This window comes from Penaeus monodon, chromosome 40 (assembly GCF_015228065.2).
Source record: "Penaeus monodon isolate SGIC_2016 chromosome 40, NSTDA_Pmon_1, whole genome shotgun sequence".
NCBI classification, from domain to species: domain Eukaryota; kingdom Metazoa; phylum Arthropoda; class Malacostraca; order Decapoda; family Penaeidae; genus Penaeus; species Penaeus monodon.
This window is the reverse complement of record NC_051425.1, coordinates 11,944,455-11,964,454: the sequence shown is the minus strand read 5'-3', so window position 1 is coordinate 11,964,454 and position 20,000 is coordinate 11,944,455. Positions and strand designations below refer to the sequence as shown.

The 20,000-nt window shown below is 42.2% G+C and overlaps 1 protein-coding gene across 10 annotated transcripts in view; it reads left to right on the top strand.

The window, feature by feature from the left end:
- LOC119597843 (BTB/POZ domain-containing protein 6-B-like) overlaps positions 1-19,108 on the top strand; it is an 89,440-nt gene extending 70,332 nt beyond the window's left edge. For 6 of the 10 annotated variants that reach the window (XM_037947495.1, XM_037947494.1, XM_037947493.1 and 3 more), the window contains 2 exons: positions 13,448-13,657; positions 14,954-19,108. In XM_037947495.1, coding sequence (XP_037803423.1) covers positions 13,494-13,657; positions 14,954-15,911 — 1,122 coding nt within the window. In that variant the 5' untranslated portion in view covers positions 13,448-13,493 and the 3' untranslated portion in view covers positions 15,912-19,108. Of the gene's footprint in view, positions 1-11,770; positions 12,364-13,447; positions 13,658-14,953 lie in introns of all 10 variants that reach the window. The other 4 variants (XM_037947489.1, XM_037947487.1, XM_037947488.1 and 1 more) reach the window with 2 other exon arrangements.
- Positions 19,109-20,000: the final 892 nt, after the last annotated feature.

Here is a 20,000-nt window from a genome sequence, read left to right as displayed (position 1 = left end):
GGGAGCCTTTGCACTTACCGAATTAAACATTGAAAGACGTGTAAATGCTTCGTTCCAAATGCTGTGACTCTATTGCAATTTGCGCTGATCATATTGCATAAGATGACCGTCGTAATGTATGACTGTCAGGTTCAGTCACCTGTATCTTTTTTTTTTCTTTATCTTTAGTATGTTGTGTGGTTTCGTTATCCATATGTAAATAAAATGTTTTTTTTTTTCAGTAAACGTGATATGTTTTACTTCGCGTTTATTTCTTAATGATAAGAAAACGGAAGATCGATAAAAAAAAAAATATTTGCATTGAATGTTATGCCACCAAAGCAATATCATATGAACTGCGTGTGCGTGCGTGCAAGTGTGTTTTGTTTAGGTGTGTTTGCATTTGCGCAAGTGTCCATCTAAGAAATGCCCAAAAACACCTCATTTCGTCAGTGATATTCAACGTGTTAATTAAAATAAAAACTATATTTCATACTCCTTGCGCAATTCATTACCGCTTTATTCACCATTATTTACAAAACCTGTTGGCGCTGGTAACAGAAATCATATCTAATGTGGTTTTAGAAATCACGTTTGCTCTTTTTTTAGTCAGTAATCGGCTTTCATAAAAAAAATGTAGTTCCTTTTGTATTTGAAGTTGCAGTCATTGGCATTATACGTAGTAATTAATAGTTGTGGTGTGTTGTAGCAATTGCATGCATTAGAGTGTGGTATTAAAGGGACACTGAAGTTCATAAAATACGTTAGATATATGTATCGCATCGATTATATGTTAAGCATATAGATACAGTTATAGTCTGACTCAAAATAACCGAATGTTAGAAAAAGAATTTCTCTTGCTAACGAGAAACAACAACAACAACAACAATGACAACAACAACAACAACAACATCATCAACAACAACAACAACACAAAAACAACAACAACAACAACATCATCAACATCATCAACAACAACAACAACGACGACAGCACCAGGGAGCAAGATCCCTCCGCCTCCTCAGCTGGGGACGCGAGGACCATTGAGACCAATACCTGCGTGTGTGTGTGTCTGTGTCAGCTTGTCGACCGGAGAGAAATCGCGGTGGCTTTTCATCGCCGGGTCCGGGACGGTTGGCGGCCCCGGTGCAAAAACGCCCCGGGATCCCTTAACCCAAGCCCACTGCAACCAAGGCATGAATAGTTACCGTTAAGGAAGGGAGGAGGTTTCCCTTCTCGTCCCCGTCGCCAGCCCGAGTCCTTTCTGTTCACGAGCGTCCCTGTCTTTCAAGCTTAATGCGAGGGAGAGAGAGAGAGAGAGAGAGAGAGAGAGAGAGAGAGAGAGAGAGAGAGAGAGAGAGAGAGAGAGAGAGAGAGAGAGAGAGAGAGAGAGAGAGAGACTGAGACTGAGACTGAGACTGAGACTGAGACTGAGACTGAGACAGAGACAGAGACAGAGACAGAGACAGAGACAGACACAGAGAAACAGAGAACAGAGAAACAGAGACAGAGAGACAAAGAGAAAGGGAGAGAGAATGGCATAGAGAGAGAAAGAAAGAGGAAAAAAGAGAGGGGGGCTACTGTCAACACACTGACACCCAGAAATCCAGAGTCCGCTCTTGTGAATCTTGGCTGTGGATTAATATATTACGTGTCCTCTCCTCTCACTTCCCTCTTTTTCTCTGTTCTGCGAAGTCCCGTCCTGTAAACTTATATATATATATATATATATATATATATATATATATATATATATATATATATATATATATATATATATATATATATATACATATATATATACATATATGTGTATATATATATATATATATATATATATATATATATATATATATATATATATAAGCGAGATCGGCCACAAGATGTTTTTAGTCTCATTTTCTTAAAAATCAATTAAACACATTCCCTCCAAGATTTGAAAAAAAAAAAAACAAGGAATCTGAATTAGGATTTCGTAAAAGAAAATCGAGTTCCCTTTCCATGCAAAAACTTAGGGTGCGATTAAATGGTAATTAACATGTTTTCAGAACGTATGTGCCGATGTTCCTTGTTTGTCTTTCTTTCTTAGAAATAGTAGCCAGACCCAAGTTTCTTTTCTTTCTTTCTTTCTTTTCTTTGTTTTTTCTAACAGTATCCAGCCCCAAGTTCCGCGTCCGAGCTAAAACCCGCGGGACATGACCATTCGAACGTGATATGCCATGACTCGGTGCGACCCCACCCCCCCGACGTGTACCCAGCCTAGGACACGTGAATGTGCACGGCGCACGTGAGATAAATGTCATAAACGGATGAACTTGATGCGGCGAAGGAAGAGATGGGGGAGGGGTAGGGAGAAGGGGGGGAGGAGACAGGGAGACGCCATCAGTCCCAGATAAGAGATATCACAAGATGTCACGCGAAGAGGTGGGAGGAAGGGGAAGGAGGGAGGAAGGAGGGTGGTGGTGAGGTAGGGGGGGCAGAGTAGGAGATATATACAGATATATACACCGGTAATTATTCTACATTTCCTGCCTCCTTCCTTTCCCTCCCCTATCCCCCCCCAAGCCTCTGATGGGGAGATATAGACCCTCCCCCTCGCCTCCCCTACTCTTATCGGAGCGCCCTTTGGAGTGGTAAACAGCAGAAAGATCTCTTGAGATGCGTTTCCTCTTAATCTAAGACCACACGACTCCACTAAGAGGAGGGAAAGACGGAAGCGAAAGGGGAGAGAGAGGAGGGAGGAGGGGGGTAGGGAGCAGAGGAGGCGGGATAGGAGGAAGAAGAGAGGAGTTAGGAGGGAGAGGAGGAGGAGGAGGAAGGAGTAAGGAGGGGGAAGAGGAGGAAGGAGGGAGAGGGGGAGGTGGGGAGGAGAGTCAGGCGTAGGGAAATCCACTCTCCCTCTTCATTATCCTACGGTGAACTCCCACGGGAGAAAGAGTCATGCCAGCCTTTCTTTAATTCGCCCAAAGCACCGGGTCCTTGAGAATTGCCACCCCTCCTCGCTCATACTATTTAAGATCCAGACTGAGAGCTGGGCGGCCGCGGCAACAGCGCAGGTTAGATAGGAGGGCCGTTGTTTGGGATGCTATAGTTTACGATAGCGAGGCCGGGTGCTCTCCCCCCACCCCCACCCCTCCCTTTCTCTCTTCTCTTTTGTTCTCTTCTCATCTCCTCTCGCCTCTCTCCTTTTCTCTCCTCTTTTCTTCTTCTCTCGTTTCTGCCCTTTGCTTCCTTCTCTAACTCTCTTTTTCTCTCTTTTCATCTTCCTCGTCTCCCCTCTCTTTTCATCTTCCTCGTGTCCTCCTCTCTCTCTCTCTCTCTCTCTCTCTCTCTCTCTCTCTCTCTCTCTCTCTCTCTCTCTCTCTCTCTCTCTCCTTGCTCTCTTAATCTTTATTAGCTTTTCCATTATCCTTTATCTATTATTCTTTCCTTGATCCTTTTCTTCATTCTCTCCTTCATTTTCATCCTTGTCTATTCTTATTTATAGCGTTTATTATCTTGATGCTCTTTTGTTTTTCTTAATTCGACCCACTTAAGTATATCAATCCGCATATTTGTCTGTTATTCTTTTGTTTGTTTATTTGTATCTTACTGTTTGTTTTGGACTTTTAGCCGGATGTAAAGATACCGCTTGAAAAAATATGGATAAAGAATATGACTAAGAAGAAAGAGATTTTACAAGGAAATAAGTAAAAGCGGCAGCGATGGATAACGAACCCAAATTAACAAATGCGAGGGAGAATGCGCGCGCTTTCAAATCTTCTCGAATCTTCTCGTCCAATAAAGAAGCTGTAAAGCGTAATTTAGCGCTGATTGACATGAAGGCGCTATGCATTCCGCGCCTCGCCCTCTTTATTTTTAGTTCTTTTGACAGCCGTTTCCCGCGATCTTAAATTTCATCTTCTTGTTTCTTGTCACTTTTCGTTTAGGTTAATTATTACTTTTATTCTGTCAGAGGGCGAGAGGATGAGAAGATGCGTTTGATATAGAGTGATAAGTTATGAAGTAACAAAAACACCGATTTTCTTTTTTTTTTCTGGAAGGGAAGCGACCACGAGGCGACCATCGCGTGACGTCATCGCGTCTCGGTAAACCCACACCCGTTTTCTATGTCCTTCTGATAAGGATTGCAGTACTTCGTTAGACGTATCGGCGTCTTATTACATCTGCAATATCTCGTGGAACTTTTGCTCTAGTTTTCTGGTTTCTTTTTCCTTTGGAACTTTTGCTCTAGTTTTTTTTTTAACTTTTCTTTCTTTTTTTTTTTTCTTTTTCTGTCTTCTTTTCCTGAATGTGCTTTGATTGTGTGATTGCAGGCTGCATTATGTCTTCAAATTCGAGTGGACTTGAGGAGACGAGAGGAAAATCGGTGTTTATTTACCCCCCTTGGTCCTTCCTTCTTTGTTATGGACCCCGACGGCTGCGACCCTCTTCTCGGCTCTCTCCCTCCCTCCCTCCCTCCCTCCCTCCCTCCCTCCCTCCCTCCTCTCCTCCCTCCTCCTCTCCTCCCTCCTCCCTTCTCCCTCCTCCTCCCTCCCTCCTCTCTCTCTCTCTCTCTCTCTCTCTCTCTCTCTCTCTCTCTCTCTCTCTCTCTCTCTCGTCCTTTGCCTCATCCTTTCTTTTCCGTTCTTATTCTTTACATCCCTATCATCCGCCGTACTCTTCCTCCGCCCCCCCCCCTTCCCCCCGCCTTATCACCCTCCCTTTTTTCTATCGCCCTTCGCCTTCACCTTTACGTATTAGCCTGAGCGCCGGCAGGTGTGGAGGGCGAAACGGCAGCTGTTCTCAGAGGGGAAAAGAACCACTCATATTTTATTCTCCCTCGAACGGCCGGGGAGAGCTGATTTGCATTCTCAATCGCCCCGTTGATCGCTCAATAAGCCAATCTATCATTTATTGCATCGAATTGCAGCCATTGAGGTTATCTCTCCCGACATAAGTGGCCCCGCGGGTCAAGTCGCGAAGATCGCTCGCATTGCTCGATCGACCCCCCCCCCCCCCCCCCACGAATAACCCAGCGATGCCCCGGCCCTCGTGCCCAACGCAGGGAGAGTAGCATTACCATCGAACATCGCCTTCTCCTTGGCCAGCGCGGCTTAAGCACCGGCTGATCATTAATAGAAGAAGCATAGCGAAGCGTAATCTGCCCCCCCCCCTCCCCTGCCCGTTCCCGGAGGCGGGGCGGAGGGCGCCTGCACCAGGCACTTGCTCTCCTCGGCAGCTCTTCACGGGGGGGGGGGGGTGCCAGGCGGGGGAGACGGTGTTCGGTGGGCGCTTTTTTGGGATTTTCTGGGTTTGTTTATGGTTATTATTATTCTCTCTCTCTCTCTCTCTCTCTCTCTCTCTCTCTCTCTCTCTCTCTCTCTCTCTCTTCTTTCGCCTTTCTTCTCTCTTTCCTCTTCTATCTTTGCTCTCTCCATTTCTCTCTCTTTTGTTTATTGTACTTCCCATCCATCATTCCCACACTTGATCGCAAAATTCATTCTCCTTCGCTTTGTATCAGCCATTCTCATTTCTCTCTCTCTCTCTCTCTCTCTCTCTCTCTCTCTCTCTCTCTCTCTCTCTCTCTCCACACACACACACACACACACACACACACACACACACACACACACACACACACACACACACACACACACACACACACACACACACACACACACATATATATATACACATCTGTCTATATCTCCCTCCTCTCTCCCTCTCCTTCCCTTCCTCCCTCCCTCCTTTCCAAATTCTCACCCTCTTACTCTCATCCTCACGAAAAGAAAAAGAAAAAAGAAAAAAAATTTATACATACGCGCACACACACTAAGACGTACCCTCGCTAAGTGTTATTTGGGGTAGAAATAAACAGGCTAGCTCGCGCTTCCTTAGCAGCGTGAAAAGGGTGTTGCAAACCGGTCCCGCAGATGAGCTTAATGCCGTACCTTTATTTCTAACCCTATAGCTCCTCCACCCTCCTTTTCCCCCTCCCCCCTTCCTCCCCTCCCCTTGCCCCCTCCCTTCCCCCTTCCCTTAATGTAGTGTGTTCCCCCCCCTTTCCTCTTTGCACCTGCTTCCCGCCGTGAATGGTCGCTCACTTTTTTTGTATATATATTATTTCATTTTTGTTTTGTTTGTTAATTATTTCTTTCTTTCTTATAGTTTTTTCCACTCTCTTTCTTTTTTTATTATTTAAGATTAATCACTTGGGATTGGTCAAGTTCTCTCTTTTTATATTTATAATACGTACGTAGGTTGGTAGTTGAGATAATGGGTACAGACAGACAGACAGATCGATAGATCGATAGACAAACAGGCAGATAGATAGACATATAGTCATCTATAGGTATTAATAAAAAGTGTGTGTGTGTGCGGGGGAGAAAGAGAGGAAGGGGAAATTCTGGAAGAATATTATTCTGAAATAGAGGAATTGCATGTTAACCTAAATTGCTACATCATATTTTTGATCTGATGTGTGTGTTTTTGTGTTAGAAAGGGAGAGAGCGAGAGAGAGAGAGAGAGAGAGAGAGAGAGAGAGAGAGAGAGAGAGAGAGAGAGAGAGAGAGAGACAGACAGACAGACAGACAGACAGACAGACAGACAGACAGACAGACAGACAGACAGACAGACAGAGACAGAAACAGAAACAGAGACCGAGACAGAGACAAAGAAAGAGAAAGAACGAACAAAGAGAGAGCGAGAGAGAGAGAGAGAGAGAGAAAGACATAGCGCAACAAATTAACAGCTACCCTCAACGAGCACTGAATCACAGGCTGACCGAGCTCCAATCATAACACCAGATGCCACGACCTCCCTGGCGATTGGCTAATTCGCCCCCGTCGGTAGCTCTGAAGGGGGACAGCAGCTTCTAGCCTTACGTTGGTTGTTTCAGCCCCGTTGGTTGTTTGAAACCCCATTAGAACTCCTGTTTTAAACTGTACTGTATACTGCATGTAGCCGTCGGGTAAGAATTGTGATGTGTCTATATATTTTTTTATTAGTATGATCTTTAAGAAATCGATCTCAATTTTTAGAAATTATATTTGTTAATCTGTTTATTTTTTCATTTAATCTCATTCTTAATCGGTGTATGTATGTTTATTATTATTGTTATTATTATTATATTATTCATTTGCACCGATTTTTTTTCCCTCTTAATCGTCCTTCCCAATTTAGCGAGATTACGTTTATTTATATATGTACGTGCGGGCGCGTCAGTTCTCTCGCGCCCGCAAACCGCGCCCATCGACTTGCTTTTAATATCCGTTCTCGTTTTCTGAACAGTATCTGTTTTCTGTTTCCTCCCCGAAAATAGAGAATAATACTTACGTAATATATATATATATACATATATATATATATATATATATATATATATATATATATATATATAAGAGAGAGAGAGAGAGAGAGAGAGAGAGAGAGAATTGACTTTATTTATTGATATATGTTTCTCTCTCGTTAAGTTTTTTTTTTTCAGGCTTGAAATTTATTTGACTTTTAAAATTCTTTCTCGAGTCAATCTTATTATGATCATTGGATTTTTTTTATTCTTTATTTTTATTATTATTATTATTATTATTATTATTATTATTGTTTTTATTCTTTGTCAAGTCAGTCTTATTCAGATCATTACCAATTCAAACATTAAAAAAACAAAAAATTCCTTCTAGTCGCCTCTTTAGAAACGCTCTTATCTCAGCGAGAATGAATGTCCGACTTTTGCCTCGCTCTCAAGCCTCTTTTATCCACACGGTGCGGGTAGCGTGTGGGTATCCATTACGCCAACTCGCCCACGCTATTATCCCGCTTTTATCGGGCACCAGAAGGGGAGGTGGGGGGAGGGGGAGGGGGTGGCACGCATCTTGATACAGCTTACGTCGTTTGCATGGCGGGAGGGGGGGGAGGGGAGGGGGGGAGGCGTTAATCTCACTGTGCCTGGTGAAGACTGAAAGATGATGTGTCACGTAATGAACAGTTAGGAACAAACTACTGTGTGTATGTGTGTGTGCGTGTGTGTGTGTGTGTGTGTGTGTGTGTGTGTGTTGGAGGGGGTAGGGACAGGGTGAGGGGGGTGAGGGGATATGTCCAAGATTACATTTGTTAATAAAAGTTCAACGACCCCCCCTCCCTCCCTCTCTTCATCCCCCTCCCTCTCTCCCTCCTTCCTCACCTCTCCCCTCCCTCCCCCCACCCCCTCTCTGCTGTGAACTATCCCACACTGGGAAATTCAGTTATGAAAATAAACATTCCTCGAGCGGCAAGGCAATTATCTAACTACTGTCATGTTGGCAAGGAGTGTTTAGAATTTCATGACCCAATCCGTATCCTCTTTCCTTATTTCGCTCTTTCTCTTTCTCTCTCTTTCTTGCTCTCGCTCTCGTTCTCATTCTCACTCGCTCTCACTCTTGTTCTCTCTTTCTCTTTCTCTTTATCTCTATCTCTATCTCTAGGGAGGGAGGGAGGGAGAAGGAAGGAAGGAAGGAAGGAAGGAAGGAAGGAAGGAAGGAAGGAAGGGAGGGAGGGAGAGAGAGAAAGAGAGAAAGAGGGAGGGAGGGAGGGAGGGGAGGGAGGGAGAGAGAGAGAGAGAGAGAGAGAGAGAGAGAGAGAGAGAGAGAGAGAGAGAGAGAGAGAGAGAGAGAGAGAGAGAGAGAGAGATCACCTCCTAAAATTCTCTTAAAAGACCAATTTTACATCAGCCCCTTTGCAAATCGCTCCACGATCTGCACTCAGCCGCCCCCCTCTTCTCAACCACCTGTCAACCGTCTTTCACATGGCCGCCCGCACGCCCACGTTGGCCGACTAGACTCTCTACATTTCCCTCTTCTAACTTTTCTTCCCTTTTATTCATGGTAGGATAATTATTTGCGTTTTCTTTTATCCCTCACTTCTGCCTTACTCACTGTTGTCTCTCGGTCTTTGTCTTTTTATCTCTCCCTCTTCCCCCCTTCCCTCCCTCCCTCCCTCTCTCTCTCTCTCTCTCTCTCTCTCTCTCTCTCTCTCTCTCTCTCTCTCTCTCTCTCTCTCTCTCTCTCTCTCTCTCTCCTTTCTTCTCCCCCTGTGTGTATGCATGCATTTACGTTCTCCTGGTCCTTTGTACGTCCCTGAGAAACGTGGTCTGATTATGCCCGACGCCATTAATCAATCTGCATAACTTTAGCCGCCAGGGGTCATGCGCAGGTCAGTCCTCGGCCGCGGTGCATGACAGACACATGGCCTTGAAAGCTCTCGTAGGTTCAGGCAGATTCGCTCCGCCGCCCCCCTCTGTTTGCTTGCCGTTCGAGCTCTGGATTTTCATCTACGTTTTTTTTTTTTTAGAAGAAGAATGAAGGAATTGATTTTTTGTTTATTTATGATTATTCTTATTTATTTTAATGATTTCGTTGCGTTTTTTTTTTAAGAAAGCGTGATTTTTTTATTAAGTTAGTTTTTAAAATTCTATTTCGTTATACATTAGTCACCTCTCAAATTACGTGATTTAGGATTGGGAAATGATGATTAGGTTGCGTTATATCGCACCGAGCGAAGGAATCTGCAAGTGTCGACTCATAGCAAACGAAGGAAGAAAGAGAGGAAAGAAAGAAAGAAAAAAAGTACACTTCCATAAATCTTAAAACTAGCTACAGTTGTCTATCTCGACCGCCCAATCCCCTACTCACCCCCGACGGACAGTCCCGAGAAGCACCTTTCTTGACAGACAAAGGGTGTAAGATGATAGACAAAGGATACAGAGTACGAGGCGCCCTTTACACCCGTCCCTTGCCACGAGGGCGCGAGAAGGACCAGCTGCGCGAGGAAACGGCAATACCAAACGAGATTATTTGCACTGAAGACCTTTCGCGCTCCATCACGGCAATTAAAGCCAGCGACACTCGTGCACCCGACCTTATATATCGCCTCCCTCGCTCTCTCGCTCTCCATTCGCGCCACGCTGGTCTCCCTCTCGTCTGTCTGTCTGTCTGTCTGTCTGTCTCGCATTTCGTTCTCTTTCTGTCCCACTCTCTTCTCTCTATATATGGTTCTCGCTTCGCTTGCTCTTTTCTTTCCCTCTCTCTTTCTCTTCTTCTCTCCCCTGTCCTCTCTTTTCTTCTTTCGCTCTACTAATTTCTTCTCTTTCTTTCTCTCTAAGCCCACCTTTTTCCTCTCTGCTCCTCTCCTTCCCCTCGTCCCTTTCTCCTTATCTCCTCCCTCCCTTCTCCCTTTCCCCTCACTTCATCCCCTCTCTCTCCCCTTTCCTCTCACTTTATTCCCTCTCTCTCTTCCCTCCCTTCCCTCTCCCTTTCCCCTCATCCATTCCCTTCCCCCCCCCCCCGCACCCCGGGCACGCCGCGTTCTTCCGTGATCACAATCGGCGCACGCGATGCACGCACGCACGCACACCCGCGGCTGCATCCCCGGCGGAGTTGCGGGGGGGAGGGGGAGGGCGGCGCGTGCGGGAACAAAGCCTCGCAGGGGACGGCGAAGGAGGCGCTGCAGCTTAAGCCCCCGGGGAGCTCAGGAGTCACGGCCGCGGTTTGGACTTCTTCTCGTCCCTCGCACGCCCCGCGACATCGAGGCCGCGCCCACTGACGTCAGCCGAGTCCGTGACTGGCCAAACCGAAGGCAAATAATCGCGAGATAATTGGTCGCGTTTGGCGTCTGCGGGGGCCGGTTGGAGGGGGTGGGGTGAGGGGGGGGACATAAAGAAGAGAAGGAAAAGAAAGAGAGAAAAAAAAACAGGGGGTGGGAGGGGGGAGAGAGAAGATGAGAATTAAAAAATAAAGAAATAAATAAACAAATAAATAAGTAAACAAGGGAGGTAATCAGAATAATGTGTCGTGCGATCACGCATTTTTAGAGCAAACTTAATACTAAAAGAAAAAAAAAAATTGTCTGTTCACCTCCTACAAATTTTCACCGAAAATCGACACCTGAAAAACACAATTCGTTTTTCGATCCCTTCTCCTCCTCCCCCCACACCCCCGCACCCCCTCCCCCTCGCCCATGCACCGCCCACCGCCCATGACTCGAGGAAACCCGAGGAAAAGGTGTCCACGACGCAACACGACGGCGCGCGGCGTCCCTGACTCACACGCCCGCCCAGCTGAGTTAATTATCAGCTTAGGATATCAACGTAGCTTCTGGAGCGGGCGTGAGTGCGGGCGCGCGGGCGGGGGGAGAGAGCCTCGAGGATGGAAGCGGAGATAGAGTAGTCCTTGACAACGGGTTACTGGGACTCGGGTTGGAAGGAGTCGAGCCATTTGAGGACGAGAAGGGGAAAGTAACTGGTGGGATGGATGTGCTGATGTTTAGATGTGGAAAAGGGAGGGGAGGAGAGAAGGGGAAAGGGAGAGAGAGGGAAGGAGAGGAGAAAGGGAGAGAGAGGGAAGGAGAGAAGGAGAAAGGGAGAGAGAGAGAGAGAGAGAGAGAGAGAGAGAGAGAGAGAGAGAGAGAGAGAGAGAGAGAGAGAGAGAGAGAGAGAGAGAGAGAGAGAGAGAGAGAGAGAGAAAGAGAGAGAGATAGAGAGGGGGATCATGTAACCTTATATGCAGGTGATATTTTATCCATTAACGTGCAAGTATGTGACATCTGTAGCTTATGGCACTATGTCACCTTGAGAAATCTCATGACATGAAAGGCATACGAGAAGCAGATGGCCGATGGTTTAAAATCCAAGATTTCAAAATTGAAAAAAAAGAAAAAAAAAAAAAAAAAGATCCCGGCGAAAGCAGGAAAAAGTGTGGAACGCGCCATCTATCTTGATCTTATCCGGATTTTTTTCTTGCATTTACTTAAAAAAAATCATTGGGTGTGGCCTTTGCAGGTAATGTCCTAACCTAAGCAGCCTTATTCCGTTCCCCAATGGAGAGCAGAACTACAAGCGGTCAGTGGCAAAGGCAGTGTAGTTGAGACACTGGAAGCCGCTGGGAAATGATAAGTGAAAATAAATGAAATACATGAAAATTACCATTGGATTTGTGAATGTGCGAAACTCTGAATACAAGTGAAGAAACGATGAAATCTTGCAGAGAAGTTTAGTCGCAGCAAAATTCTCGATTATTTTTTTTCCTCACGCTAACCGAGAAGAAAAGGCCTGGACTCGAAGGACGGACATTTTCAACTCGAGTCCAGGGTTTCCTCTCAGCCAAACCACACGGTTGTTGTGGCTGCTCCGCCTGCCCGGTACTTACTGAGGGTCTTTAGCCAGGCAGGAAGGCAGGGCAGGCAGGCAGGAAGGCAGAGAACACGAAGGACGGACGCCAAGGAACTTCTGGTGGTTCCTTCAAAACCCACCTGGAGCTCCTTCGTATCCTAAAGGGCCTCCTCCTCCTCCACCACTATGAGGAACTTTGTCTACTACACCGTGATGGGTCCTTGTAAATGGGTTCAGCTCTCCTTGCATCTGATACGTGGCAGGTAAGGTCACGGAGAGCAGTAAGGTCATGGGTGTTAATGGTAGTTTTTTTTGTTTTTTTTTACTTGATTTTCTTGTCTTTTTCTCTCTCTCGAAGTGACGGGCGAATCAGGCCTTTTGAGTCGAGAGTTGTGTGAATATATATATTTTTTTCCACCATCCGAGGAAGGCAACTGCTATTAATTAGGTGCTGATTTCTCTCATAACTCGGCTTACTTCCCTCAATAATGGACTTTTTTTCGTAGCAAAGTTAAGACGCAAAAATAAGGCCTTCGCAAAGGCAGAGATCATTACGATAAGTCTCGCTAATCTCCTTTGACTCATTTGCCTATCTTCGGCACTGCTCTAATCCGGATCTCAGGTTCTCGATTAGAAAGACGGAGAGAGAGAGAGAGAGAGAGAGAGAGAGAGAGAGAGAGAGAGAGAGAGAGAGAGAGAGAGAAAGAGAGAGAGAGAAAAAAAGAGAGAGAGAGAGAGAGAGAGAGAGAGAGAGAAAGAGAAAGAGAGAGAGAGAGAGAGAGAAAGAGAAAGAGAGAGAGAGAAGAAAATGACAAGAGAGAAGAAAATCACAAGAGAGAGAGAAAAAAAAATCACATGACACAAGCCGAGCCCGAGGGCGGACTTAAGCCTCGAAGGTCTGGCCGCAGCACACGCTCGAGCCCTCCCTTGGCGCTGCGGTGGCGGAGACGAGAGCTACGTGCCTATGACCTCGTGTCACCGGAGCTTCGGGGGGATTCGGCGCCTTGCCTTGTCGCGAGGTGGACTTCCAAAGGAGAGGAGTGAATGGGATTCTTTTCACAGAAGGGGAATTTTTTTTTCTTTCTTTCTTTATCGCCGTTATGCAAGATGCTGAAGGGTTTAGATACGTATGAATACACGAACGTATACAAAGATAGGCGCATGTGCTTTCTCACTTACTCACTCACTCACTAGCACACACACACACACACACACACACACACACACACACACACACACACACACACACACACACACACACACACGCACACACGTCCTACACAGACATACGTATGGACCTTCCTCGCAGTCCCTCGCTCCTACAGCAGTTCCTCGTTCCTTCCGCAGATCCTACAACTTGTTCGAGAATGAGGACGGCAGTGACGTCATACTGATGGTGGGCGACGAGGAGTATCGAGAGAGGGTCCCCGCCCACTCCTGGGTCCTGGCCGCCGGGAACCAGTACTTCCGGGCCATGTTCCAGGGGCCCCTCGCCGACAGGCACAAGAAGACCTACGATATCCCCAATGACCCCAAGGGCTTTCAGAACCTGCTGAAGTAAGTGCAGTCCTTCTGATCTTTTTACTTATTTATATTTTTTTTCTTTCTGGAGGTTGATTTTATTTAAATGAGACGTAGAAGAGGGTCGAAATTATTACCGACAATTTATTTTCACATTTATTCCAGTGGCTGATTTTCTTAAATAAAAACAAATTGATGGGGTGAAATTGCAAATGAGAAATAAATACATAAATAAATAAAAATAAATAAATAAAAATAAATAAATAAAAAGGTCATGGTCTCAAATCCTAGTTGATTCTGCCTCGTCACAGCCTAGTCATTTTCCGAAGAACGTAGTTTCTTTCTGCCGGTACAAAAGATGTAAGGAGGAGGAGGAGGAGGAGGAGGAGGAGGAGGGAGGAGGGAGGGAGGAGGAGGAGGGAGGAGGAGGGAGGAGGAGGAGGAGAGGAGGAGGAGGAGGAGGAGGAGACATAATTTTTTTTTTTTTTTAAGGAAGATGATGATGAATAATCGAAAAAAGAGGAGAGATAAACACATATAAAAAAAACATGGCTCATGAGAAATTAACAAGAATCTTAAGCATGGCTAGGAAAGGCAGCAAATAAAATATATATCGTGTTTTCCTCAGTAAGAAGTATATCATTCTTTTTTGATAATGAAAAACTTGATTGCTGATAATATTAATGACCAAATGCCTTTTATCTGACTTTCGTGTCCATGCGAGGCTGAATGCTAAAAGAACGAAAATTTGTATTTTAATCAGAAGCCTGATACTGAATAACAATTATCAGAGATTAAGGAGAAAGAGAAAGAGATAACAGCATATACTTATTCACATCTTGTCTTGTAAGATATGAATCAACAGTAAAAAAAAAAAAAATAATAATAATAATAACAATAATCCTTATAAGGAAAATCCAAATTTTCCTTTTAATGATGATTTATGAACATGTTTGCTGTCCCTTTACAATGTGAATATAAGCAACACGACAAAAAATGATGTCAACTGCAATGCAAGAAGAAAAATGACCGAAATGATTAAATGCATATTTTTTACTATGATAAGTCATACTTGCAAATAAATTATTAATTCTTTTAACTTCATCATCAACTAAATTAACTTTTATGTAGTATTTTAACTTTCCTTAGAATTACTGAATATTTAAAAAATAAAGAGGATGAAGGAAAGCAATTGAAATAATCATAGATATTCTTATTAATGATCTCAGAGGTAATAAGCTAAGCCACGAAAAAAAAAAATAATAATAATTCTTGAGTTTTCATATAGTGAATCTAATTTTTCAGCCTAACTAAGAGTGTGCTCTCTTGCAGATGGCTATACCGTCATGAGTGTGGAATCCAGAGCATCGACAGTGCACTCATCACTCTCCAAGTTGCCATACAGTATCTCTGCCCAGAATTAGCTGAGCTGTGTGTGGCATACATTGGGAAGCACTTGACTGTGGGGAATGTCCTCAAGGTGCTACAGTACACTTGGCGTTACTGTCCCTCGCAGCAGTGCACCGATCAGAGTCAGGCAAACCTCGACCCCTCAACCGCCCCGTCTGCACCCAGTCTAGAGGCCCTGGAAGAAACCTCCAGGCCAGAAACAAACAGTTATGGTGCCAGTGACCCCAAGCCACACCAACCGTCATCACAGCACACCATCCACAGTATGACGCAGTTGCAAGATATCCTAGATGACTCAGAATTTCAGGATCCAACTGCCTGTTGTAGTGATTTATTCAATGTCTGTCTAGATGTAGTTGACAGAGGAACTCAGTCTGTCCTCGCTACAGAATTCTTAGAGGAACTCGACTCCACCACCCTTCAGCTCATCCTAAGGAGATCCACGCTGAATGTGCCCAATGAACTGAAGGTGTTCCAGGCACTGCAACGGTGGTCAACAGCAGAGTGCAAGCGCCGCATGCTCCCCCTCACCCCTGACAACAGAAGAGCTGTGCTGGGCCATCTTTTGTACCATGTACGATTTTTATGTATGAACAATGAGCAACTGCAACAAACTATGAGCCTATTAACTGCAGATGAGTTCAATTATCTAGCTGCTCGCATCTCTGGTCACAACCCAGTGAAAGTGCCACCCACCCTCTCTCCGTACTTAGTAACAATGTCAACACCTCGCTGCCATAAGCCCACAGGATTGCTTCAGTCCGGCTCAAGTAGTGCAGATAGCAAGAGCAAGAAAAAGAACAGCAGTGGCAAGAAAAAGTACACTAAGAAGGAGCTTGTGTTGGACGTTGTATCTTGTCTGGCGGTTTTGTTTGATTAGGTTTAGTTACCCATGGCTTCTCAGTCACAAAGATTTCTATTCTTAAAAATTGTTCTCAACTGTCTTCAATTCAACAAAAGTTTATTAACCTCTGTGAGGCCTCTCTCTTATTTGTTTTAGATTTTCAATGGAAGTTTACTTATTGTTTCATTGTAATTCTCACCGACACAAAATTGCTATTTGTTAAAGAGTTCAACCACTGTTATAATTCCTTTGACCCGGTAGACAACAGGTGAACAGATTCTATTGTTGTAGCGAGTGAAATTTATTTGATTTGATAAGAGACATTTTATTGTATAGATGTTAATTCCTTCATAATTTTATACATAGGAATAATTTTCAAAATGACTCGTCCTATGAAGATGGGCTGTCATCTTGACAGTATAACAGAAAATGGAATATGAGGCACTTCAGAGAATGTGCTTTTTGTGTGATTAAGAAAAGAAAAAAATAATTATATATATGAATATAAAAAAGTTGCCTTAACTTAAAACTTGTTAGATGTTCTGTGTGACTATAGAAAAAAAATAAAAAAACTTTTTTCTTTTTTTGTATCATACTGCTTCTCTCTGTATAATCTACTGATATGTTGTATTGTGTTGACAGTTCATAGTCTAGTCATTTTTTTTATACACACCAAGGGGTGGTAGCAAAACAAGCAAAGCTCAAGGGTTAGATTCATCAAGGAAAAGAGAAACGCTTCTATTCACCAATCACTAACACAATCAGTTTACAAATCACTCTGTTGTGATAATCCCTTGAAATCCTATGGTCACAATGCTGTTTCTATAAAGACCTCTTCCTTAATGTGTCTTCAACAGTTGTAATATGAGGCTTTGTGAACCCTTAACCAAAAAAAAAAAAAGGAAGAAAAAAATATATATAAAAATAAAAATAAAAATATGAAAGAAACACTATAAAAATGAAGCTACACTTTTTCCTTGATTCCTAACGACTCTCACGCTTTTTGCGAATTTACCGCCACCTCATTTGGATGAAATCCTGGTGAATGATTTACTGGGTTGGCGCCATGGATTATTTGTGTGCCGCTCATGTAAAAAACTGACACATATTTTTAAGTGTGAAAATTCTCATAAATATTTATAGTTGACATAAGTTACTGTATTTAATATTTTTTTCCTTTTCTTTTTTTTATTTACTTCTCATGAATGTGTATGAAATTCTAGCAGATATACCATATAAGGCATGGAATGTATACAAAAGTGTTTATTTAGTTGCCTAAGAATTTGTGTACATTTTATACAGACCTGTTTGAATATATGTATAGGTGGATAATTTCAAGTGATAAAACTGGACACTAACATTCAGTCAAGAACATGAATATGACCCATGCTCTGAAAATAAATTTACAATGAGATAACTGTATCTGGTATTCTACTTTGTATCGAATGATGTGTGTTCAGATATGCACAGAAACACACATGACACATTTATTCACTTTTGTTTTGTACTTCAACAAGATTCAATAATAATTTTTTTTTAAATGCTTGCTGAATACATGCATGAAAGGACTTTTTACAGGAAACATTCTTTGAACTCTATATTTTGCTGCCTTATTACCTTTTTTTTTTAAACATGCAATTTCTATCTTGTAAAAATATTGATGTTAATCTGTATGCATTTGTAGCTTGAATACTGTAAGGTTATATAGTATAGTTATGTCTGCTGTCGTTCTGCCTTGACAGCATTTCAGAAGTGACTCTCTCTCTCTCTTCTCTCTCTCTCTCTCTCTCTCTCTCTCTCTCTCTCTCTCTCTCTCTCTCTCTCTCTCTCTCTCTCTCTCTCTCTCTCTCTCTCTCTCATCCAAATCTTCTTATTTTCATAGCACAAGTTCTTGAAGAAGAGTGAATGAAACAATTACTTATTTTTTCCACAAAATACAGTCTTCCTAGTTATTTGGTTTCATGCATATTGCTCAATTTCAAATCTAAATTTTCAATTTTCAAAAGTGCTCAGTGATGCAAAACAATGCAAATTTTGCTCTTGATTTTAATTTTCTCTCTCTCTTTCTCTAAAAAGTCTGTTTATAATTAATATGTGGATAACTAGTACAATATCATAACATTTTCCATTCAATCTGAGTTCACTTTCTTCACCTTTCATCTCTATTGTAATGTTAAGAGTTAATCCAGTTAATCAAAAAACTGCTCAGTTCAGCAGTATTCTAATAATGACAAAACCAGTAATTTAGGATGTATTCATAAGTGTCTATCAAGGAAATTCCACAAGCATTGAATAGTCAACCAAAGAATTAATATGACATGATTCTTGATGTCAAGGCTTTCAACGGTGAAAATAAAAATTCTGGAATAGAAATAAAAGAAATTAAAAGCTGGAGAAAATTGTTATTGACTAAAATTCTATTTGCATGAGATGAACAATTGTAATTAAAATGACATACTGCAAGTCTTTTGGGTCTTTTGGTGCAGCAGACATAAATAATATGTACAATACTTAAGATGAAAGGGAAGATAACACTAAATAAATTTTGTAGTCAAACGGAATGATTCTAAAGCCAAATTATTTCAAGCATTTTTCTCTACATATTTTACTAAAAGACTGACTGAAATTACAATGTGTACTTAAGCAAATAAGGAACCTATTGAAAACAGAAAAGTTAATGCAGCATCAATGATACAGATATAAAACGATAATCTTTTACAAGCTTGGCAGTCGCATTCTTAAATTTTACAAGTAAACTCTGATTTGGAATACGAGCTGCTGTTTTATAGTTTCCTTTTGGTTAGGAGTTTCTTAATGTTAACGATAAGCTTTGTTGATGTTGTATGTACATGACACAGACAACCAAAGGGAGGCAAGATCAACTAGTTATTTTAGTAATAATTAGTGCTGTTCATGTTGACAAGGTACTCGAATACTATTATCACGCTCAGGTCTTGTGTTTGTGCTTCTCAATGACTTGTTTAGGAGAAACGTTTATCGGATAGGTTAAAACTTCTCTATTTTCCAAGTCTACCTTTGATGTAGCAATGTTTGACACTGTGAATGAAAACCTGAGTTTGGGTCTGTATGCCAATTTCAAAGTGACTAGAAAATACTTTTTTTTTTTTTTTTTTTTTATTATTATTACTTTTTTTTTTTTAATAGGCATTTTTACAAGTGTACTGAAAAGGAGAAAAAAATATTGTCACCATAAATAAATCAGGATAAATGACTGTGTTGTTGTATCTATTTCCTTTTGTGTTACCTTCTTTCGATATTTACAAGGATTACAATCACATGTGAATAGTGCATTAAAAGAAACAAAAAATTAACAATATGAGGAAGAAGAAGAAGAAGAAAAAATTATGGAATTTCCATATATAGACAAATAAATAAATAAACAAAATAATATTAAGATAATAAAATTAGATGCATGCGACGTATCCAAACCCAATGGTGCCAGATAATCCCACTGTCTACTGTTGCTTTCTTTTGGAATTTTGTTTCCGGCCTGATGGCTCCGCAAGCGCTCAGCCAGAAAATAAGCCTATGTTTCTTCAGCTGATTTCCTTTACCTTGAGCTTCTGGGTGTTTTTGTTTTTTTTGATGCTATTAATATCGATGTTGTCATTATTGCTGTTTACATCATGATTTCTATAATGTTATCAATAATATCAACAATCAACAGCAATAACAAGTAAAAAAAAAAATTATCTTTCCAAAAATCAAGGTAAATGGGTGAGCAAGAAAGGACTAGTAATTGATTCCCTGGTGACTTAACACTGGCAGAGCCATCTATGCGTTATGACAGTCAATAAACCAAAAGACACGGCACTGGACATTAAACGTGGGCATGTATTCTTGCTATTTCAGGTAACCATGGATTAAATGGAAAATGCTTATGAATGGGATTTGATGCTATGAAAGAATTTTGAATGGGCTTTGATACTTTGCCGAGAAGAAGAAGAAGAAAAAAATTGCATCCTTTACCTCTATACTGGAGATGACATTATTCTAAAATATTTTTTATATGTAAAAAGCAGAGAGATTCCACTCACAGACATGATGACAAAAGCTGACAAAATGGCCAATCTAATTATCATAAAAAAGGTTTTACAGACTATT